Source organism: Triturus cristatus, chromosome 1_2 (genome assembly GCF_964204655.1).
Source record: "Triturus cristatus chromosome 1_2, aTriCri1.1, whole genome shotgun sequence".
NCBI classification, from domain to species: domain Eukaryota; kingdom Metazoa; phylum Chordata; class Amphibia; order Caudata; family Salamandridae; genus Triturus; species Triturus cristatus.
The window spans coordinates 1,092,163,595-1,092,188,880 of record NC_140580.1 but is presented as its reverse complement, the minus strand read 5'-3'; the positions used below and the strand labels follow the sequence as shown (position 1 = coordinate 1,092,188,880).

The 25,286-nt window shown below is 44.6% G+C and overlaps 1 protein-coding gene across 1 annotated transcript in view; it reads right to left on the bottom strand.

Annotated features, from left to right (window-relative positions):
- CNTRL (centriolin) overlaps positions 1–25,286 on the bottom strand; it is a 1,084,252-nt gene that overhangs the window by 351,424 nt on the left and 707,542 nt on the right. The window contains exons 28-29 of the mRNA XM_085613596.1: positions 16,942–17,082; positions 16,549–16,675 (exon numbers count right to left, since the gene is read on the bottom strand). Coding sequence (XP_085469722.1) covers positions 16,549–16,675; positions 16,942–17,082 — 268 coding nt within the window. The remainder of the gene's footprint in view (positions 1–16,548; positions 16,676–16,941; positions 17,083–25,286) is intronic.

Here is a 25,286-nt window from a genome sequence, read left to right as displayed (position 1 = left end):
AAGCAAATTTGAAAGTGATCGTAAGTATTATTGACCAAGCTTTTGAGGAAAATGGAGGGGACTACTTTGTCCCATTTGAGGAAAAGGCCCATGGTGGTGCCCAGCTGCAGGGGAGGAGAATAAATGGTATTCTGCCTGACCGGGCCGTTAATATTCGGGGTTAGCTTTAAGGTAACCTCGATGGGGTAGTGGTCACTGATAGGAATTTCAAGGGTCTCCCAATTGGTTATCAAGCCTGAGTACCTTGTGGATATGAGTGAATAGTCGATCGTGGTGTGACAACCTCTCCCATTATAAGTGGATTTAAAGGACTTAGGGGGAAAACATAAATCATTAACAAAGGATAAATTAAAATGGAATAATAATCCGTTTAACAAGTCTCCCAATTTAGAGTGGCAGAAATGGTTAGGGGAATCATCAATTTCAGTCATCCGACCACAAGTGCCTCTGATATTCTGAGAACAAAGCGGGCAGTTGAAATCGCCTACCAGGATAATTAAAGTATCAGAGTTGTTTTGGGACTCTATGTTTATTAGGTCGGATTTTAATCCGTTAAACACCGTGTCCAAGTATACATTTGGGATGTTATTATAAAGATTGACCAGAGCGACATTATGAATGGAGCCGCCGGACAAACTAATTAATTGGTAGTAAGAAGACTGTGTAATATAAGTTGGTTTTAATCGGAGTTCTACAGAGATGTAGGTCGTGAGTCCTCCCTTGTATCTGCCATGGGGACTGGGGGAGGCTGGGGTGTGAAAAGTCTGAGAACCTGGAAGATGGAGCACTGTAGGGGTCCAGGTTTCCTGGAGGCAGATAATACTATATCGGGAGACGATTTGAGTCCATGCAGGGTTAGACAGCTTGTCAAGGAGACCTGCCACGTTCCAAGACAAGAGGCTGTCTCCCTGCAGGGGCTCAATCGTACAGATAGTACCAGTCGGCGAGTCTGTTACAGCCTTGGCAGTTTCTATAAAATGCGGGGAATTTATCGAGAGGTGAAGGTCGCTGTGGGCCAGATGGGGGGAAAGGAGGTTGGTAGTCAGGGCCGCCGGCAGAAACGGTGGCTCTGAAAGTGAAGGATGGGGAACGATGGCAGGAGGTGGTTTCCACCCCGTGGTGGTACTAGGCAGAGTATGAATCATGATGTTAGAGTTGTCTAGTACTAAGGTGGGTGACAGAATACTCATTTGAGATGGATTGTCGGCCATCAGTCCAGGGCGAGAGAGTCAGTCCTGTTCGTTCAAACCCGAGAGGGTAGCGTAGCTGTTAGAGGTGGGAATAATAAAATGGGATATCTCGGGAGTAGCCCTTGATAATAGGTGTGAAGGTGTGGGATGTGTCAGAAGGGAACGGGGGTGAAAATAACTTAAATCGGCCGTTGAGATTCCAGAGCCCCTACACGGGGAGTACCAGTCCACAATGTGAGGTAGCACTCTATGATCACGAAAATTAATAATGATGACATCTCCCTGTTTGTCCTTGGGTCTAGGGCCCAGCCAATTTAGTCTCCTGACGTGTAGAATTTCGCCATTGATTTCAGGGGGGAGCGGTCTGTTCTGAGTCAGCCAGTATACTACTTTATTTTTGAGTTCCTGGTAGCTCTCCGTTTTACCCTGTGCAAGAACTGGGACGCCAATGAGAGTGACTACATAAGGTGCTGCTTCAGGGGGCAAGTCAATGTGTGAGCTTCTATCTAATTTGTGAACTGAGGGGGGCTGCCTATTGAAATTAATACCCCGGGGGACTGTGATAATGGGAGTTGGATCTTCTCTGGTTGCTCCTTTGGCAGTAGATTGTATCTGTAGGGTAGGCAGGGAAGCTTGTGTGTTCTGTGTTTGATTGGATGTGCTAGACTGGGTAATCGTTTGAGTGTGAGGGAAAGAATGGGGGACCGAGGGGTTTTTACGTAAATGGGAATTCAATTCTGTGTTTGAGGCAAGGAGAGAAGCGTGCGAGACTTCCAAAGATGCTAGCTGTGATGCGATGTTCTTAACTCTCTCTATTAGAGGTGAGAGTAAAGATCTTACCAAATGCTCTATGTCGGTAAGTAAGTTGGAATAAGGGGAGATAGGAGGCTGCGTGGGAGATACTGGGGGCCTAGTTCGTGTAGGGGACCGTATTAGTTGAGGCATATTTTTAAGCGCATCCAAGTGGCCATCCTTTCTCCTTTTTAGGTCTCGCCTGATTCAGCGCTTGCGCTGATCTGGCCGAGACATTTTGTAAACAGGCTTTTTCAAAGTGCTGCCGTGGCCTAAAGCTACAGTGCACGTGAACGTGCACGCGCGCCCTCCGTTGCACGCGATCGCGATCACTTTCACTTTCACGGGCACTTACCCGACCCTGTTTATTTTATTACGTTTAATTTAATCATAATTGAATTACATTTAAATGATGTAGCTCAGCCTAGGCTTGAACCCTGTTTTCCTGCTCCAAAGTCAGCAGCATTAATTGTTGAGCCACCTCATCGCACCATTTGCTGTACTTGGTTTCAGATGCTACATTTGTCCGTCTCAACCGTGTTTTTTTTAAATTGTATCTGTCTCCCCCTCCATGTATATTATTTTTTTAATTTATCTCTCCCCACCCTCCTCGTCGGAGATCCCTGTTAATTTTTTTATAATTAAATAATGAAGCCCACGCCGAGGCTCGAACCCTGTTCTCCAGCTTCTCTATGTACATCATCAGTGACGAGCCCGTTGAAGAAGCCTCCACCTCCCACTACGAAATCGGGCTGCTGTGACAGGCATCACGTGAAAGTAAGTGTTTCACTTTCTGTTTTATATTTGGACCATTCCTCCGGTGCCCCTTGTTTAACGTTATATCTGTTTAACTGCAGGGCACACCATTTTCATTTTGTGTGCCGGCTGTTTGGCCGATGCTATGGGGAGAGGGCGGGGCACAGGGGCCGAGCTCTTCAGGGCAACACAGCTGCACCAAGTCAGAATGTGTCGCAATTGATGTTTGACTTCCTGTAGGCATGCTTTCCTCGGCTGCCACTGTAGTAACACGCTTTTGCAATGCAGTAGGTCTCGTGTTTGCCAGACTTTGAGCTATTGGCATTTTAAATGACAATTAATAAAAGCCACTGTCATTTACAATGCCAATAGGTCAAACTCTCGCAAATGCAAAACCTATTGCATTGCAAATGCTTGTTTTGTATTTGCCGTTCAGGGTGTTGTAAACCTGTGTACTTTCAATACTTGCTCATTGGGTGTAATCAAGTTTCAGGCTGTAAAAACAGTGCAGCCAACATTAGTTTTCCCGCATTGTATTAAAACCGAAACGCAGTATAGCCAGATGGATGTCTGAGATCTATCGAAAACCGGGAGTTAAAATATCCTGCTTGATTGCGAGCGGTTGAGGTCCATGGTGTGTCTTGGCAATTTGTTCATGTCCTTGGTAAGGTTACCGGATAACTTACTACTCCCAAAGGGTAGACACTGTGACCCTGACTTTAAATAAAGGACTACATTGTAGATATAGTATTGATTTGAATAGATTTAATATTGCAACTTATGGAGAGACTGAGTGATTTGTCCAGAATCACACGATGTTGAGGCCCCGAGACTCGAAGCGGGATCCCCAGCATCTGAGTCAGCAGCTCTGGTCGCTGCGCCACATCCTTTCCAAACCGATGTATTTTGGCAATGTTTGTTATATCAGGGTTCTTATTGTGTCTGTTCCGGGTTATCACTTGTAGTACTTCCTAGGGTCGGCATCCAGTTTAGGCCATCGTAACGTGGTGCTTCCCACATCTATCTCTCACTCCCACTCTCGACCGATATGGTTCCCTCCGACATCCGGTGGTTCTCTCCTTCCCACTGTCATCACTCCCGGACCCTCCTGTCTAACTTATTATTTTTATTGTTGTTTTATTCATGTGTTTTAATTGAAAACGTGCACCGACGACTAGCTTCATATTCTTGCAAACGGACATCGTAAATCCTTTGTATAAGCTTTAAATAGTTTGTGAAATCAAGAACATTGGCGCAATTTGTATTTAAACATTTAGGGGCAGATTTACAAGCCCCTTGCGCCACTTTTGCATCATTTTTAACATGAGAAAAATGACGCAAAAGTGGCGCAACGGGCTTGTAAATCTGCCCCTACATTGTTTCGCTCCCTATTTGCCACTTTATCTGTTTGCCGCCTGGTTTCCTTTATTACCAGCACATTTTTTGTTGAATTTGTTTCCAGCTCTTGTCCCAAGCTTACTTACATGTATTCGTTCATCACGGGCCTTATTTTTGCGGAAATTCTTGTGTTTCTAGCTCTGCTCCGTATTTGACATTCTCTGCTTGGCATTTGTTTTTGTGTTTTTTAATTACCGGCACAATTTTTGGGGATTTTATTCGGTTCCTGTTCATGTTCTAAGACGGAGGCATCTGATGGCAGTGGTGATTTGGATACAGGGAAATCAAATCAAGCACTGCACGTCCCAGAATTCCCTGATCTGTAAAAGAAAACCCCAGAATTGGAGTATTCGTGTCCTTCTCACATAGAGAGATGGCAATTCCAAGGAGAAGTGAATCAAATGGGTTCTGTGGCCTATTCATGACCACTTTGATGCCTGTGGTCTTACCGCGAGAAGTGCATCACATAGAGAAAGCCATGCATCAACTTTTGGTGCATGCTTGAAAGTTGCGCCTAAACTTCGATTAATAAAGCACTAATGAATCTGTTAATTCCAGGAGGGCTGTGACACTAATTTCTACATTTCCTTGAGCCTCGTGTTCACTACCTGCGAAAAATAGATGGGGTTGGAAGCACTCCTTAACAGCCATATAAATTGACTGTAGGAAAGGACTTTTTATTTGTTTTTTATAGTTTAAATGTTACATAGGAAAAACGTTACCTAATAAGCGCTTCACGTTTAAATGGTACTGTCTGAAGACTGAAGTACGGGTAGAGGGTATTTATTAGGCGCGAGGGGTACGTTTTTACTGCTCTGGTTTGTGTCTCTGTGTAGCAGAGGTATGTGTACAGCGTTGCCAAGCTCAGTGGTAGGTTACATGAAAAGCACGTTAATCTGCAGAGCTGTCAGTGTTTTGTCCGAGGTGTTCTTTCTCGTGGTGGCCTCAACTTAGAGACTGTGACCAGTTAATAATGTATCACAGGTGGGCTTCAATAACAGCGTGAAATCACCTAACCTAAAGTGAGGTTATAGCATGAAATAAATAACAGGCATCATACCACTACACGCAACATCATTCAACTGCACATAATTACACTCTACTCAATACCAAATCAATACATGCCACATAAAACCACTGTCACATAGCAACAATCCACATAGATACTCCAGACCATGCCACATAATTCCACTCAACACCACACAGTATCACGCCACACAATTCAACTCCACACATTTACATTTCACACAACATAACTGGACACCAAGACACATCATTCAACTCAACAACACAGTTACACAACACACCACATATATCCAATCCATACCACAGAATTCTACATCATGCCACAAAATTCAACACACCACATAATTAAACTCCACTTACCAATCCACAACACAAAATACCATTCCACATAATTCCACTTCATGACGCACAATCCCAATCCATATAATTCCATTACGCTCAATGCCACATAATTACTATCCACATAATTCCACTGCACACCATGCCACATAATTGCACTACACAAATCCACACCACACAATTCCACAACTAACAAAACCAATTCAACCCACATAATTCTACTCCACACCATATGCATCCATCCACTCCAAACAAATACATATGGGTAAAAGATATTGCCATTTACAAGGCCGATAGGTCTAACTCTCCCAAATGCGAGACCTATTGCATTGCAAATGCTTGTTTTTGATGGAGCAGACCGGATGGTTTTTGCTATTGCCTTCGAGCGGCTGGGTCTATTATTTGCCGGTTTTCGCTTAGGGGGCTTAGCAGTGTGGGTAGGTGATAAATCCACGGGAGAGGTTCCGACAGTGGATTGAGGGTTGGGGGGGCAAATTTCAGGCTCGGTGGAGATAGACTCTATATCTATTAAATCGCGGTGAGGCGCAGATGGGCCAGGATCAGGGATTGAATCAAAGTCAGAATCCCTAAGTGGCGGTGAAATGGCCTGTTGAATATGGCCCATTGAAGAGCGCTTCTGAAAGGCGGGGTTCAGTGATAATCGGCGTTCCGTGATGGCGATCTCTTTTTCTAGCACGGAAGCGGCCCTGGTAATAAAGTGGTCAAGTGTCCCCCTGACTGAGCCCCCAACCAGAGAAGGCCTTCGTTTAGTCGTATGAGAGGTCATATTGGTTAACTTGGTAATATCAAAACACAGATCATATATAAGCTAATGCAGTTATACCATATGGGGAGTGAGACGCATGAGCCTGTCAAAAGTCTATAGCGGGCAGTTCCAGTAAACCCAGAAGGAGACAAGACACAAGTCAATCACCTGGATCAGGGAAGGTTGACGACGTTGGAGTGGACAGGACAGGGGGGGTGGCCCAGCCCAGCCTCGATCGGCCGTAGACGGCCCGCCCTTTGCCCGGGCTTTCAAGGCCTGCCGGTGGAAGGGGAGGGGCTGCTGGTGGTGACGCTGCCCCTCACTGCCTCAGGTCCCTCTGGTCTCTGCAGTTGCTATAGTGGCAAGTCCGTATACCGTCCGCTGCGCGTCCTGCGAAGCGGGAGGCGCGAGGTCAATTTCAAGGCCTGCCGGTGGAAGGGGAGGGGCTGCTGGTGGTGACGCTGCCCCTCACTGCCTCAGGTCCCTCTGGTCTCTGTAGTTGCTGTAGTGGCAAGTCCGTATGCCGTCCGCTGCGCGTCCCTGTGACTAGCTGCTGTTGTCTGCAGTGAGGCGTTGGGGTAAAAACGAGGCAGACCTCCTCTGAAGAAACACGACAACTCACAGCGGGGTGAGAGGCACCGCCACTGTAACAGCAGAATGTAGGAATGTCTATTCAGGAAGTAGTTGGAGTGGGAGAAAGTGATCAGGACTGTGGAAGAATTCACACAAGACAAATTGTGATAAATCCATATCACCCTTAAAAGCAACTGAGTCACCAAAAGGGGGAACCCAGTGGGCGATCTGCCATTGGCTGATAGCAGAGACAGAGGAGTACAACATGGCAATTTACAATATATCGATCATTATTATGTTCTTAATTCACTTATGACTTTTTAAGCTATGCTTATGTCTGTCATTCTACATTCTAAAGTGTCACTGTAATGATTATGTGTCTACTGAATTCTTGTGATCTAGGTTTACCCCACTGCTTATGAAATACTGTTTCCTGCTGGACATCCAATGAGCAATTCTCCCAGAGATGCTCTGATCTGAAGTTGAAATGAGCCTGACTTTACCTTGCCTTGCCCGATCATACTAACTCTGATTAGCCCTACCACCCGTACATATGCTATGCCTGAACAGTCACAATCCCCCTTCCCAACAAATAGCCCCCCTTACCCCAGACCCACCCTCATATATATGGAAATGCAAGGCTTATGATTAACCTTCAGAACAGCAGAACAGGGAGGTGGCTGGGATCTGTGAGGAATCTGTAGGTAGATAGAGTATCGACCAAAAGAATTTTGATACCAATCAATACTTCTACCTGCAGACTGGTTACAGCTTGAAAAGACTACAAAGCAGTACCCCCTGCCAGGTGGTGACTCTGAAGAAGTGGACAGACATGGAAATAAAGATAGGCTAAAGTAAGGAGAGATGCCTATGTCGCCACACAGCAAATTTCAGCCACTGATAGTGCTGCGGTTGAAGCATACAGCTCTTGTAGACCACATCGATAGCAGCACAAACACAGCATATGTAAGGAAACAGGCTTTGTGCATGCCCCCCACTTTTTGCCCCCATTTGGACTACTAGCTGGTTGTTTTTCGACTCAGGGTGCACGGAGGCCTACTAACCTGATCCCAGTGCCAGTGATCTTACCAATCACAAATTGTATGTCGAATTGGATATCCCCAATTGGAAAGGACTGACTTACTTACAGGTCCCTAGTATATGGTTTCCAGGGTACCAAGGGCATGTAAGGCAAAGTCTCCACCCAGGGCCGCAGCACTGATTGTGCCACCCTGTGTGTGATAAAGTCCAAAATAACTGCCAGACGTCCACTGCAGACTGAAAGGGAAATTGTCACACTACCATTTCGACTTTGCTAGTGCGGTTAATGGCAAAGCCACCCTTTTACTAAATATAAGCAAGTCTCCCCTAAGGAAGGCCTAAGAGCCCTAAGGCAGGGAGCTGTATATTATTAGGCAGGACATGTATGTTTATATATGTCCTTGTGGCAAATCCACTCAAATTGTCATTTTGCTGTGGAAAAGTTTGTATTGTATTGTAATTGCATTCATATAGCGCTTACTACCCCTGATGAGGTGTTGAAGTGCGTTTTCGGCAAGTAGCATGCTACTTCGGAACCCATGAAGGATTAGTGTTGAATTAGTATAGTGAACTATGAAAGTGATTTAAGTGGTGGATAGGTTAGTCAATTACTTGGATTCAGAAGGATAACGGAAGGATAGAAGAGGTGAAAAAAGGTTTGCACTTATATAGTGCTTGTTACCCCTGAAGGGGTGTTGAAGCACTTTTTGTTGGCGAGTAGCATGCTACTCCGTAAACCCATAAAGGATTAGAGGTGAATTAGTATAGTGAAATATGAAAGTAATTTGAGAGGTGGATATGTTGCTCAGTGAAGAGTGAAGGATTTAGATTTATTTAAATTATTTTTTGCAGGTCATAGCAGTAGGAGGTTGCCGCTGTCAAATCGAGCAGGAAGATTATCCCAGAGCGTGTGCAGCGGTCTATCCTGAAGTTACGAGGAAGGAAATCCCAGTTGACAGTCTTTTGGCTTCTTTCCAAGACTTTGAAAGGAAGATTATTTCAGCCCTAAATGCGTTTGACACTCGGATCTCTGCACTTGAGCAAACTGTAGGATCTTTGAAGGGATCAGTGGATACCCTATATTCAAGTATAAGTAGCCGGCTCTCCGATCCCCAGCATACCATTCCAAACGCAGGTCCGAGTACTCTCCCCTGCGATGCCATTGCCAGCAGAAGGGGGAGGGGGAGCAACATCTCAGGCTCAAGCACAGGCCCAGGTCTCATCGGCAGCTTTATCACAACTGCCTTTGCGATCCAACACTCCCAACCTACCCGATGTTCCGAGTGTCACGGAGGCTAACTCTGGGTGGCAAGCACTTGACACGGCGACCCAGCAGGGAAGCCTGATCAGCTCAGATTTGTCTGCCGCTGACACATCTCAACACTAACAGCCGACATACTGCCCCTCCAATACCACCATCCAGGTGCCTTTGGCGACAACTTCCTACATCATTGTACTGGGGGAAGTGCCCCCATTGTGGAGGGCGGCAGAAGAAAACGTCAATCAACTTAAAAATAAGACTGTTCACTGGCAGGCAACTAGGACTAATGCTTCATATCCCCCTACGCAGATGCTGGCAGAGAAAGTGTTGTGTAAATCTGAGTACTGAGTTAAGAGGGATCAATTTTGGAAGCCCCTGATTCCTGATTTAGCATGGTAGAATATGGAGGAACGAAACAGCTTACCCAAGACTGATGAGGTGTATTGTCTACATTCCTGTGGTTGGAGATACAGACATTAAAGTGTGGAGGGTGGAGATAGGGATACCTTTAGAAATTCCATAAATGTTCTTGTATGCAAAGGACTGCTGATTAGGTTGTCCTAAAACATGCCGTTTGCTATATGGTAGGGTTGCAGAGCAGACTTCATCTTATTTTTCAAGGTAAGGAAATTGATAGGCAGGGCCTGCCCGTCTTGGATTACTGCTTCAGGAAGGTGAGGGAAAGCCATGAGCAGAGAGCTCACAATTCACTGTACCCACATTTTGGGTACTTCTGCTTTGAGCCACTACTACTTGCTGAGAGAGTAATCACTTTACACAAAGGCTTTGTCTGGAAAGGAGTAGGAAAGCTGCATCTTAAAGAGCCAACACAAACATGTTCTGAAGCCGTAAGACAGTGGATCCACTTTCTCCTGTCTGGACGATGGTATAATGTGGGATCCAAACAACCCACTTTAACATCTGCACCAAAAACTAAATGGCATTAGTACGCAGAGCATGTGTCTCTACAATGGCACATGCTACAAACAGGTTAATCAGTATAAACCTAGGAGAGGAATATATGGCCATCTTATACCAGCCAACATGGATAAACCAGCATTAGCAAAGCCAATAGATCTGGCATTAGCGGCCAGCCTCTCGGCTTTGTCACCGTTTGTTTTGTTAACGCTTCTGAAAGAATGTAATTGTTGGGAGAGCTGTCAGGCCCTCACAAATATAAAAAAAGGATTTAAAGTAAAAAATATTTTTATTTTCTCAAAGCACATTGGCATAGTAGGCCCTGGCAAAAAAGGGAACTATTTTGTGTGTTGATATGCTCCTTGTGAAAAATCCAGAATGCAATTACAGTATCTAGCTAACTTCTAAATGGGACTGCGTAGCTGGGTACTGTAAGGTATCAAATTAATCATGACATTAAACCAGACCTGAAACCCGAGTCGAATTTAATGTCACTATTGAAGTAAAGCAACTTTTAGAAAGTTGCCACCCTGTGATCCAGCTGGTCCAGTGGCCTCAAACAAGCACTGGCCCACATACAGCTTAATGCCTGCCTGGGAGTAATGTGAACGACTCCCAGGATTGACAAATATAGCAACCTAGCTGCAGGGAGAGGTGTCATCTCCCTATTTAGGAAGCCACTCAGGGTGTTATGCCAAAAGGGGAGTTTCAAAGCAAAGTCGACTTTATAGGCAAATGGCGATAACACTCCAGAGGGGCTGCCCTTTGTTTAGGTAGACAGGCTTGAGGCAGGGCCACAGAGGTTAGACGACCAGTGCCCAAACAGGTTTTCCGTAGGCATGTAGCCCCCAAGTAGCCAAACCTCTAGGGAGGGCTACCAACCTTCTCACAGTTGAGAAAAGTTTCAGACGTCTTGAGAGTGGCCAGAATATAGCACTCTCAGATTGCCAGATGCCACACATTGCCGGATAATCAGCACCAAGACGGAGGGGACCTGGGAGCCCATTGGCTAGTGACCGTGTTGTCCACTCAGGGCTCTTTCCCAGGTTAAATATGGCACCCTGAACCTCTGTTCAGGTTGGAGCAAGAACAAAGACCGAAGAAAGACTGCCCTGTGGACCCTGGACTGCACAAAGAGAGGCAGCATCGTCTGCAGGTTTGCACCTGCTGCACTTTAGGCTCGCAAAATTAGGAATCTCTCTGGAGATCCTGCCTCGGGGAAAAGTCGCTCCACAGCCCCAGACAGTAGCAATGTCTCCAAGGGTCAGTAGCTGCCCTCCTGGAACAGTACCAGGAACATTAAAGTTGAAGAAGCCCAAACTGGGGAGTTAGTAGCCAGTTTTGAGGAATCACAACTGACAGCTGGTGGGCGCCAACAAGAGACCGATTCTCGACAGTCAAAAGTTGCACCCAAGTCAGCTAGGCCCGGGAGTGTCGTTAGATTCCCGACTGGCTGCCCAAGAGAGACACAAGCCCCAACTAAAGGATTTCGCAAGGACTGTGGAGTACGGAGACCAGTAACCCTGCCGCAGCTGCACTTCCAGGGTCTCATAGAGGACTTCAAGGGACCAGACTTCTGTGGCCAAAGTTGCCCTACAAGACCTAGGGACCAAGGATTCACCTCAAAGGCACCCTCATTGACTGCACCATAACCGGAGAATCCTTGAGCATCTTTGCCTGCTGTATCCTTAGAATCAAAATCCCTCAATTAAGGTCTATGGCGCTCATGCCATGAAGTCTGGAAATGGACTGGAAAATGCTCTGATGGCCAGTTAACTCTCCAACTCTACTCCTAAGCCCCTCAGACCTTCTCCCGGTCAGATTTGGTCACCAAAGCCGGGGCGGAGTAGCCAAACTAACTGTCACAAACTATTGAAAAGTTTGCAAACATTTGATTGACCAATGCTTGTTTAAGGTTGAATTAAAAAACTGAATAAATCTTTACAAACGTGAATCTTCAGAACCCTCTGGTGGATTTTTTTAATCAAGGACTCTAAAAATTCATAATATTTTTCATAAATTGGTGTTGTGTTTCTTTCATGTTGTGTGGCTTTCTTATTTCGTTGTTTGGTACTGTTAAATGCTTTACACCAATTTCTTTGTTCAGGCCTTGCTGCTTAAAGCCATAGCTACCCAGGGTTGAGCTCATGGTTGTTCAGACGAGCTTGACTGGACTCAAGAAAGTTTTTATAAGTGTTTTCAATGGTAAGGCAACACAGCCATACCATATAACACACCCAAACCCTCCCAGCAAGGAAATAATATCCATCACCAAACATTTCACCATGCCTTCTGCCACCTCCAGCAACAGCACCACCTCACAAGACCTTTGCAACAAACTCAAGGAATTCTTCTCTAACAAAATCATCTCCATATATGGCAACTTCGACCCTCAACCGGACCCCATCACTGTTGCAACTCAACTTCCCATCACGGACACAGAACTAACCCTGACCACGTGGCCTTCAGTCAATACTTTTGAAATCCCTGCAACCATGAAGACCATCCACTCGGGGACCCTATTTGATCCTTGTCGCTACCACGTTTTCACCAAAGGGTATCTACCATTCAGATAAGCACTAACATCCGTCCACAATGCCTCATCAACTCAGTCACATTCCTGAACAGCTGGAAACACTCCACTGGAATGCCCCTGCTCAAGAAACCACCTGCTGACTTAGACACGCTCTCCAACTACAGACCCGTCTCATTTCTATAAATACCCGGACTAGGACTTAGAGAAACAAATCAACCAATGCCTCCCTGACCATCTCAGCAATCATCAGCCCCTGTATGCAACGCAGTCTGGATTTAGGTCCGACCCCAGTACAGATACAGCACTCATCTCAGACGACATCCACTTGATCCTTGACAGAGGAGACATGGCGGCCCTCATTCTCCTGAACCTCTCTTCAGTATTTGACAATCTCGCGAACCAATCCTCATCAGGCCCCTGCACAAGACTGGCATCCAAGGCCTCACTCTCAGCTGGATCTGCTCCTTCTTAAAGACTAGAAAACAAGCTGTCAGCTTAGAACCTTACTCCTCGGAAGCCCGCAAACTCATCTGTGAGTGCCTTAAGATTTATCGCTAAGCCTCACCCTCTTTAGCGCATACATGAACCCTATGGCCCATGTTTTCCACGCACATGACATCAACATCCTCTCCTATGCTGACAACAGAAAACTCATTCTCCCTCTCAGACCAGTCCCCCAACACAAGGGAAATGTTCACTGCCAGCATGATTGAAGTCCCTAACTGGATGAAAGACAACTGCCTCAAGCTCAACACAATTGTGATCTAAGGCAAGAACACCTCAAAATGGGACTCCAACTGGTAGCTGACCAAACTCGGACCCACACCCAGCACTCATCTTATGAACCTCAGAATCATCATCGACCACAAACTGGACATGACCGCACAAGTCAACACTGTCACTGCATCCTGAATATGCTGAGGAGGATCTTCAAATGGCTCCCAAACAACACCAGAAAAATCCTTACTCACACACTAGTCACCAGCAAGTTAGACTACATAAACACCCTCTACGTCGGGATCACCAAGCAACTCATCAGAAGACTATAAACCAGAACTCATCAAGCTCAAACATCCTCAAACTTGCACACAGAACACACATCACAACACACCTCAGGAAGCTCCACGGGCAAAAATACACACATTACAAACTTTTCAAATACACATTCAAGGCACAACATAACTTAGGTCTGCATACCTGAACAGCTGCATCTCCTTCTACCAACCATCCAGACACCTCCCCTCCGCAGGACTCCTACATGCACCCATTCCATGCATACAAAAGAACAGATCAGGGGGATGGAAGTTCTCTTGCATTGCTCCAAAAGCATGGAACAACCTCTCATTCCTCGTCAGAACCTCCACAAGAAGCTGAAAACCTGGCTAGTCCATGCCACTGGAGTCAAGCTAACCTGACTGATGAAGGGTGGGGCCCCGAAACTGGTCCCAGGGTGCTTGTTTCCAGTCCAAAGAAGACCTGGCCTGGCAGTTCGGGCTGGGCTGTTCCCATGGAGAACAGGGTCGCGACTGATTTGCATATGGCTAGGTCTGAACTGGAATGGCATGGTGAGCAATAAAATGATGGATTTAGGCCCAGATCTCTGTACAGGGGTGAATTTTGTTATATTTGTTTTTGTTTTTTTTTGTTTTTATGTTTGACATTGATCAGCATTCTGCCAATCAATTGTTCTTTTAGCATTAAAATGGTTTGACAGCGCATCAATTATTCATATATATGTATTCACATGATTTATAATGCCTTATACAATAAAGTGAAAAAGTGCGACATGATTAATATGTTATGTTAATTTTCTTCTTTGAAATCATTCGTTGCGTAGCCTGCCCTTTTAAAAAATAATCAGGAAATACATTTAAGTTTAGTACAGACAAGTATTAGGCAGACAAGATAATCTTACACGTCCTAGGAGTCTTGGTTTGTGCAAGCAGAGCTGTAATTATCCTTGATGAAGTCTATAGGCTGGCTTCCCAGTGCCAGATTGGCCTCATCTGCATGCTTGGAACGTCACAGCTAGAGCCCAGTGACAGAGGATGATCTTCTTAAAGCACAGACCTACAGGACTGCTATTCAGATAAGATATGTAGGTAAGTGGCCAACTTCAAGAAACTCAGATTAGCACTTTTGGTGCTAGGACAGCTTAGCTAAGATGCTAGAAGGGAGGAGTTAGAGAACAAAGACTGGCTCCATAATTTCATGAAAAACAGTTACAATTATACAATTGTTTTCAACATTTAGTTTTGTCTGTCAAAGGACTAGGGAAGTCTAACCTTAGCTCCTTAGTTGCTGGTGGTTCTCCCGACATCAAGGAAGAGTGTGGCATAGGTGAAGAACATCATGATTCTGAATGGTCGCTGCAGCAACATCTTTTCTTCGAGAAAGGGGAGGATCTCTCCTTTTCAGCACTTTGTGTTTTTTGAGGTAATATCTCTAAGGAGAACTTCCCTGGAAGGTGACGCACCTCTTGGAGAGACTTGTTGGGGGTCTTGTTGAAGGGTTAGCCAAAAATAACTTGGCCTCATGCTCCCTGATGGCTTTCGGGTAATAGGTAGTGCAAGAATCATAGGACTATCATCTTGTTCTGACCCTAGAGACTGCATTCAGTTGTTGTGGATATCCGAAATGTACATCTTCTTATGGAACCATCTACAAAGCTTGAATATTGAGGCATTTTGAGGAAACATTTGACCTAGTCGTTGTAGAAACCGGAGCATTTCGTGTGTAAGTCACAGAAAAAGAGAGCTGATGTCAACATGCAGCGTGTCACCGATTATACCCAGGAGACAAACACATTGGATGCGTATTCATCTATGACAATGTCCTTAATGGAATTCTCGATGTCTCCCTGGCACGAAACCTGTGTATGGAGGGGCGGTGCTTCTTACACTGCCACCTCTACCTGGATCTCATTCTGTGGGGCTCCTTAGGTACTGAGAGAAGTGCACCAGCTCAAGAGGCGCCTCCATTGATTGTTTTTATGCACCTTTATCTCTTTGAAGTTCTGTCTCTTCGGGTCGTCCTCCATTCTCACTCTCAAGTGCATATCCTCATGATCCATGATCCTGAGAGTATCTGTTCACATTTTCTGGCAAAATGGGCATTTCTGCACAGTGTGAGAAGTTAGAAGTCAGGCCATACAGTGAGTCAGGGTCACTTATTGGTTACTAACCATTATAGTTGTGGTATTTTATAAAGAAAGCATGATTGCCAAACTCATTGGAAAAACTGTGGAAAAGATGGGAAAATCCACTGACTTTGTCAGAAAACACTTGGTCTAAGAAAGACGTTAAGTGAAGACAAAAATAACTTAAAAGGAAGACCTTTTCAGTCAAAAAGCCAAGTGTGTCAATCTAAGAATTGTTACAGATACTTTCATTATCTAACAAAAAGAACTGGAGGAAGCCACTGTCAGTTTAAGCCCAAGAGCTTTTCTGCGCCAGTCTGAAGCCTTATGAGGTGAGGAATCTGCAGTAAGATGTATCCCTCAGAATTGTTATTGTAAAAGTCCAAAAAATTAAATGTAACTGAACCAAATGTATAGGTCACACAATGCACAAACGTGGTAAATGAAAACCTGGAAACAAATTATCCTCATAACAGAATATTATAGACACCCTAATCAACTATCATTGAGAACATCATTTTCAATTTTAATGTCCAATTGCTGTGTCTAGTTTACTTCCCTGTAACTGATACACTAATTTAATATGATTACAAACCACCACCGCAGGCTACTGCTTTATCATTAATAATTCACAGATCCGAAAGTATCACTTATTAAGGTAAAGTGCTGCAGAATCTTCAAAGCTATAAAAAAATGCACATGGTCTTCAATCCAAAAGCCAATTGCCAAACACATTACTTATTAAATAATGCCTGCTTTTCAGAGTTGAAATCATGAGAGCCATTCCAAATTAAAGACATTTGCTTTCTTTACCTGATCTCTCAATCTTTCTAGTTCATCTTTTTTGGCCAAAAGGACATTTTCAGCTTCCTTTAGCATTTGGAGGTAATGGTCCTCTTTCCCTTCTGCCAACTCTGTGTCTGCCTGCAGCTTCTGAAGACTAAAACATTAAAATATTTATTTATTTGTGATTTTTCTACACACATCGACAGGGCATTAAATAGCAAGGCATCAGCACGCTATGCACAGAACAATAGTAAAGGGTATGTATTATTGAAACATTCCAATGAATCTGTTATCATACGAAAAGTAAAATTACAGCCACAGCTCCCAACTAGGCTCTTAAGCTGCACACCTTACACATGAAGAACTATTGTATAACGATTAAAAAGACACATATATTCAGAGTAAACACAGACTATTTACCTGTCAGTCAGTCTTTCAATTTTGTTGTTCAGAGACTGGAATTCTTCATCTCGGGCAGACACCACACTGTTTATGTCCTTCAGGATGTTTTCTTGCTCAAGCTTGTTCTGCTCCAAGTTTATCATGTCCCCCTGGAGTGCTCTGAAAGAGATTTGATCATTTTAACCACAGGCATTACTCTTCAACTCCCCATAAATACTCATTTTCCCAGCCATTTATGTCTTGCAACGGTCCTACGCACTCGTCCAAAATGGCTCACCACGGGAAGGAAGTAGCATTCCAAGCAGTGTATCTCGGGATCTCTGTATATCCAGTACAAACACAGATAACTGTTCACATTAACAGCCACATGAGCTGTAGGAAGCTGACTCTTCATGTGATATCAATACCCTGATATACCGTGTAAAGAGTCTAGGGTTCCCTTATAAGTGGACAGGGGCTTGCTCTAGCAATATCAAGGTGCTCTATTAGGGGTAGTGTGGTTGCGCAGCCTTAGGCTTAACCGAGAGGAGTGAAAGACATCTGCAAATATGTACAACCAATGACACACCCGATTCAAGAAGGAGATCTACATAAATTTCTAAAAATAGCAAGTATCTTTATATATGTTTAGAAATCAGAGAGAAATCGTTCAGGTAAGTACGTTTTTTAAATATAAATTCTTTTCAATTCAAAATGTGGACAGTTAGTGCAATTTTTAGGCCTGCAATGTTATCCTATGGAAGAAAGAATATGTTCTGAAAACAGGTATAGTTCAGCGACTTACGGAACGATCTCCAAGAGTTAAGGTGAGTGGCGGGCACAGTTCAAGGCAGCACGAACAGTACACCACCAGCGGCACGAGGGCGGCCAGGTGCAGGGTGCAAAACAGCATCAGGAGTGCAATGTTATTCTATGGAGATCGGTCTCTAAGAAAAGAGGCTGCAGGCTCTGGCTAGGAGGCCAATCAGGCTGAACCAACAGGGGGGCTTAGGCCTCACGATGCTCGGGACATAGGGACACCTTTGGTCCTCTTCTCAACGGCCCAGGAGCCATGGGTGCAGATGTGTCCTTAGGCGTCGGGTTTTTCCTTACCAGAGCAGTAGCGGTAGCGGGGGCCTGCATGCACAGACTGCAGGTAACATTGGAGTGTCCACGATGGAATCAGGCTCTGGAGGACTGGGGGCCCTTGATGACACCATTGTCCCACTTCGACTCGGGCTTAGAGTGACGGGTGGAGTGTTGGTTTCAAATGTCGGGATTTAGAGGTTCCGGAGGCCTGAGAGTCCTTTTTTTTGGAGTTGCTGTGAGATGCAGGGAAGAGTTCCACTGTCTTTATCGAAGGCAGGCAGTTATCTCAAGTTTCTGGAGTCAACAGCTGGAGGATGAGTCGACTTTGACACTGTTTTCGGCAAGGGATACAGACAAACCGGCAGGGATGTTACCAGGTCAGCTGCTTCTTATCTCCACTCTGCTTTTGCAGCTCTTCTGTGTCTTTTCTCTTCTTAGGTCATCAGGATCTGCTTCTCTGGTACCAGGGACTCCCCTAAATACGGAATGTAAGGGAGGGAAGGGAGTGGAGGGGAGTACCCTTGGGGTCACTATGCCCCTTATTTTGCCATTTCCTGTGGGAAGTGGACACAAAGTGGCCCCAGAATTTCTAAGTATGCCATCACAAGGATGGCTACTTCTGAAAAATAGTGTCCACCTCACAGTAGCCCACCTTAGGGGAAGTACTAGCCTGGAGGTGGCACGCCTACCTGACTAGCTAATTTTCCCGCCTGTCCAGGTGCTAAGGGGGCCCTGGACAAAGGGAATGGCTTCCTTTGCTGTGAGGGGGAGCCATATTGGCATTTCAAAGGTGGCAGCCCGTTGAGGCTTGACACCCAAGGAAGGCTTATCAGCAGGTCATCCTGTGGTAGAGGGTGTTACACCCTCTTCCCGGACAGGCTTTTGTTCTGGGTCTCCTGAGAGCAGAGGCTATCACCCTAGGAGGTCAGAACAGTGTCTTGTTTGGCAGGCAGGCTGGCAGAAACCAGTCAGGAAGCACACCAGTGGCTGGTAAGTTTTCCAGTGGCACCTGTAAGGTTCTCTCCGGGTGCGTGTATCGGTAAATCCATCACTGGAATCGGTGTGGGTTTATCAATAAGAGATGTTTGATACCAAACATCCCTGTTTTCTGTGAAGCCATCATGTAGCTGGGGAACTCGTTTTCACCAGGGCCCAGCACAGCTTTAAAAGGGCTTCCCTGTTCACTCGCAATGGCAGTGATAGGACTGACCAGCACAGGGGCATATCTGCTCATGCAGGTTTGTCCTCATATGTAATATTCTGCACCCTGCCTTAGGGCTGTCAGGCCTGCTGTACAAATACCACATGCAGTTTTAGGGGACATGGTACACAGGCACACAGACATGTGTGACATGTTGTGCTTGCACTTTTGTCTGCACCAAGACACGCAATGACAGCCCTGCATGTGCTTGGTGAGGGGTCCTTTAGGGTGGCACAATTCGTGCTGCTGCCCTTAGGGACCCTCCTTAGTACCTCAGGCCCTAGGTACCAGGGGTGCCATTCACCATTTACTAGGGGCTTACAGAGAGTGCCAAAGGTTTTGCCAATTGGGGGAAACAATTGTACAGCTTTAGCGAAATAACACTGGTACTGGGGACCTGGTTAGCAGGAACCCAGTACACTTCAGTCAAAGTTGCATCAAATACCAGGCAACAAAAAGTTGGGGGGGGGGGGAGGTTTACTGCCACAAAATCACAGTTACCTACATGAGCACAAGAACAACCAGAAAGACACCATACATTTTCTTTGGTTGAACTTAGCCCTATCAGAAGGTGCCAATAACTGTGGTCCCCAAAAACCCAGGTTCTAATACAGATTCACCTCTCAGCTTAATCAAACTGTGCTCCGCTAGGAACTAACAGAACTTGTATTTTAGTTTCCTGTGTCTAAGTTCCTCTATATATAAAAAAAACACAGAACTAAGAAACAGGATGGCCCAACGAACAAATGAATCTTCTGGTGGATACTCTCATCCTCAGGCGTCATACTAGATCTGGAAACTTTCAGAACAGTTCTACGTATTGCTAGACAGCGTCGTCCTGCTCTGTGACTAAGTCATTTCTTAGGAAGTGAAGAGTGGAGTCACATATAAGCACCACCCATGCACACTGATGTTGGTTGCTTTTTTAGCTATCTGAGCCCACAGATGCAGAGCAGTGTGTATATCGCTAGATTGAAACCTTTTAAGATGTAAAAGAATCCAGTTCACAGAACAGGGAAGGTGAGAGAGTCAGTGAGGAATCTGCAGTTAGATGCAGTATCCAACAGAAAGATTTTTACGAAAGATAAGCAACTTGTTCTTCTGGTCAATACTTCTAACTACAGACCTCACCTTGTAAAGAGATAATAAAATTATGCGACAACCTTGCAAATGTCTTCCACAACAAGATCGCCAACATCGACGAAAACGTCAAACTTCATCCCAAGGCCACCGACTTCTTTAAGCAACACAATCACCCGACTACCACCACAGACATCAGACTTACTGAATGGAGCCAGCTTGCCCTACAGGACTGACCACATCTTCAACCTAGGTGAAGCCAGAATCAGCCACATACTCACCACCTTGTTCAATCCCTCAATTGCCATGGCCACCTTCCCAGAGGACTGGAAACAAACAGAAGTCAACGCCCTACTAAAGGAACCATCTGCAGACCCCAGCAAACTCAACAACTACCGACTGATCTCCCTGCTTCAGTTCCTGGCCATTGTATTAGAAAAATGATTAACCAACATCTCTCGTCACATCTGGAATTGAACCTCCTAATTGACTCCTCCCAATCCGGATTCCACAGTAACCGAAGGCACTGAGACAGCCATTATTGAAGCTACCTTCAACATCTGAGTCCTACACGCCCAAGGAGAGACTGTGGCTCTGATCCTTCTAGACCTCTCAGCAGCATTCACTACAGTCTCCCCCCACATAATCATCACAAGTCTACACAACATCCAAAGAGCTGCTCTCAGATGGATCGCCTCTTTCCTCACCAGAAGAATGCAGAAAGTCACCCTTTCCCCTTCACATCCGAGCCCAAGGAAGCAATCTGTGGCGTACCCCCACTCTCTTCAACACTTGTATGACACCTTTTGCCAAAACCTATGGACGTAACATCATATCCTACGCCGATGACACAAAACTCATCCTGTCCCTCTCCAAAAACCACCAAGACCAACTTCCACACTGCATGACAGATGTCGTCAACTGGAACATGAAGCTCAACACGGATAAGACAGATGTACTGATTCTCAGAAAAAAGGCTCCCATGGGACACATCCAGGTGGCCCTCAGAACTCGGACCTACTCCTACCCTCACTGACCATGCCAGGACCTAAGCATCATTCTGGACAACAAGACGAATGATGACTAAGGTCAACTTCGTCTACTCCTTTTGCTTTTTCATCCTCTGCATACTTCATAAGATAATAAAAAGACTACCCCAAAGTTCAAGATGCAGCCAGCCGACTGGAAATGGAAACGCTCTCGATGCAGGGATCGCAGCTGATCTTCTCTGACGACTAAAGACCATTAAGAATGCCAGACTCATCCTGGATCTCTCTAGACAAACCCATATCACTCCTACCTCGGCGAACTCCACGGGCTCCCTGTACAGAAAAAAATGACAGTTCAAACTCCTGAACCATAGATACAAGGTCCTACACAACTGCGGACCCGTCTGCTTGAACCGACCGCCTGAACTTCCATCAGCCCACCAGACACCTTCACTCCACATCTCTTTCTCTAACCCTCACCCCCCACATCTGACTAAGCGGATGCGGAGGTCTCGCCTTCTCCTACCTAGCAGCAAAGATAAGGAACCAGCTACACTTTCATCTACGGACCTCCCCATCTCTTCCAAAGTTCAGAAAGTCCCTGAAGACCTGGCTATTCGGCTAATCAACTGGACCCTGCCAGTGCCAGGATAGCCTTACGGGTGACAAGAAATGCTCTATAAATCTACTGGTTGATTGACTGAAGCAGTATCAATACTGACAATATTGCAGCTAAGATTAAAAAAGTATGTAAAGATAGGCCATGAAGGTCTCTGACAATGCTATTACAATTCAGGACAATAAAGCTAAAATTCACCATCTTATACCTATTGCAGCCAAAATTGCACCAATGAATACATTATTGCTGGATTTGGAAAATCGCAATAGACAATATAACCTGCAAATTTTTAATGACTGCAGGTTATATTTAGAAAACTTGCTTCCTGGTCTTTTAAGTATTACATTTCCTGAAAAATTCTAGATTGATAAGGCGCACAGAATCCCTTCTCACCGCAACCCAAGACAAGGTAAGCCTCGTCAAATGATATTCACAGTTTTACATCATCACCATTTTAGTTTTGATACGAAAGGCTGTCAGAGACATTCCTTCATTAATGGTCAATGGGAATAAAAAATGTATTCATCAATACTTTGCTGTTGAAATCTACTAAATTGAGTCTACACGATTTAGATTCAGTTTTCCAATGTTCTATTTCTAACACATTGAACTTAACGCTGTGGTACAATCCATCATTAAAATTAGTTAATCACACAAATTTTGGGATTTCATGGATAAGGGCATTTTTTATTTTAAAGATATTTTTTATAATAATGCCTTTTTAAGTTTTGAGGACTTGAAACAAAGATTACATTTGCAACCATCAGATATTGTTAAATATGAATTGCACTGCAACTCTATTCTTGACTCCTTCCAGAATGGATTTCCTTCCATAGTTTCTTCTGATTTAGAAGTGTATCTCCAAACAATTGCGTCTTCTTCCCATATAGTGTCATTATTATATAAAAAGTTACATAATTCTGATGGGGGTAATATCAATTTTTTTTCTCCCTTTTGGAATGCAGAATTAGATTTGTCTTTATCTTTGGAAACATGGAGGAAGATTTGGTTGAATTCCGTATCGGGTTGGTTGCCTGTATCATTATATCACATTAATTCTTTAATATTGTTTATGGGCCCCCTTAAAATTATATGATGCAAAACCTTTAAATTCTTCCACTTGTTGGAATTGTTCTTTAAATATAGGTTCATAAAGACATATGTTATATGATTTTCATATCGTTAAGAAGTTTTGGGATGAAGTTTGGCAAATGATTACTCGGATGTTGACTGTATTAGATACTTTATCATATACAATAGTTATTTGCAAATCCTCCTCTCTCACTACTAAAATGCCCCTGCTGAACAACACATTTTTTGATTTCTTAATTTCTGCAGCTGTAAAGATAATTACTTTTAATTGGAAAGATTCACCTTCATTATCAGTTCATGCATGGCGGGCTTGAATAATTTGCACAAGAAGGGGTGCTAATTTGACATGATCTGGTATTATTCATAATAATCCAAACTATCTAAATTTTTGATAACCAATTGATGATTATTTAATGTTGAATCGTTAGTATGTACTAGTTCAAGTATAACTATATATGTTCAGGTTTAACTTCTAGCTTAGTAGCTCTGTAAACTGTTAATATAAATTTACGCTGTTGTCTTTTTTATTTTCCATTGCAGTGATATGATTTTGTTTTGTAGTTACCTTATAATATAATCTTGAACTCTTATTTATAAATTAGAATGTTTATCTATATCCATATTGTTTTAATGCATTAAAGCTTGTACCTTTTCAGAGCTCTTTTTTGTATATTCTCTATTATCAAAATTGTAATAAAATATTTTGAACCATCAGAAGTAACAGTGTTCTTATGTGCTTGAGTATTAAATGATTTAAAAATAAATAAAAATAAACCAAGGAGTCGATGAGCTCCATGATGTCTTCCCCGATAGGGAAGTGGCACTCCTTTCCTATTTCTTCTTACACCCTTGTAAGTCTTTCTGAAATCCACTCTGCGCCATGTTTATCCTAGGCAGCGTGCCAAAGGGATTTCGAACAGTGAAAAAACGCAATGGAAAGCGGTGTATGTTGTACTTATGTGACGTAGCAGATCAAATCGAAACTTGAACAAGAGTCATAAACAGATACTGCTGCTGCAGGGTGTTGGGCCTGTGAGAGCGCTCTCTGGGTGGAGCGCCTTTACTCACCCACCTCCAGCGTCTTGCAAACCTGTGGGGCGTTTTTTTTTTGTCCAACCTTCAAGACGACGAGGGAGTGCACTGGCTGCTGGGAACAGGTTTGACTCTGCTCGCGGTGACGTTTTGCGCTGCTAAACACCTTGAAAACCAGGGGAGAGAAAAAAGCACAGCGGCTCTTGAAAAACTGGTCGTGTCAGGGCCGCATTCCTGGCTGGTGGCGGAGGCAAGGCTTGCAGACAGCCATATATAAGAGGCGACCAAGCGTCAGGGTTTAAACAGAGGAACTCCAGCAGCCTGGCACCACTGGTGGTAAGTGAGGGCACCCCCAACTCCAGGGGGAGGCTGGCGGATGGGGCGAAGTTGCAGTGGAGAGATCAAATAGCTCCGACCGTCCGGAGAGGGTGATGACGAAAGGCGGGGGTTCGTATTGGACTAGTCCATTTTAGAGAACGGGTAAACAGGAAAGCAGACAGCCGGGCACATGGCCTTGTACAAATGATTGGGAGTCTCTGCGATCTGGCAGACAGTGAAGCAGGCATAGATCCTAGAGCAAACGATTGCCCACCTGCATTTATCTAGTTTTAAAAAGCTACTGCATGCCACCAGAACACAACTTTAACCATTGTGTGTTTTCATTCGAGAAATCAGAGCATTCTGGGATTAGTAGTCTTGACTCAATTGAAATAACGCAAATGAACATAATAACTTCTTGGAGGATCCCCGACCCCAGCTTTGGAAAAACTGTGCAGTTGGGACAAATACTTGTGATAAACCGAAACTCTATTTATATTGTCTGTGATCTTTTCAGACCGTTTCATGTGGGTTTCAAGAGGGGCTCTCGTGAGTATAGAATCTTGCAATACTAAATAATAATAGTTCTAGTCCTGTGGGAAGGAGTCCGGCAGTAGTTAGTTGTGTGCATACAGTGACGCTTCGAAGCTATTGGTGGGGGTGCATGGTAGCCGAGAGTCAGCTATTCATTAATATGGGTCCTGAATCAGTGTCAAGTTCACCATTTCAAAGTGCACCTGGTATTTTCCCAGGACATGAGTAAATGGGAGTAAATAAATGTTGGACAATGGCGGGACAGAAAAATCAAGCGCGCGCGACTTGCACTAAAAGTTTAAAAAAACAAGACGCGCGGCTGCGAGACGCGCTCTGTGGTGGGGGAAGGGGAGGAGCGTTGAAGCGCGCGTGTGGGAGAGCAAGCGAGAGGAAACCCAGATGGCGCCTGATTGCGCGCTGTAAGGGTGCC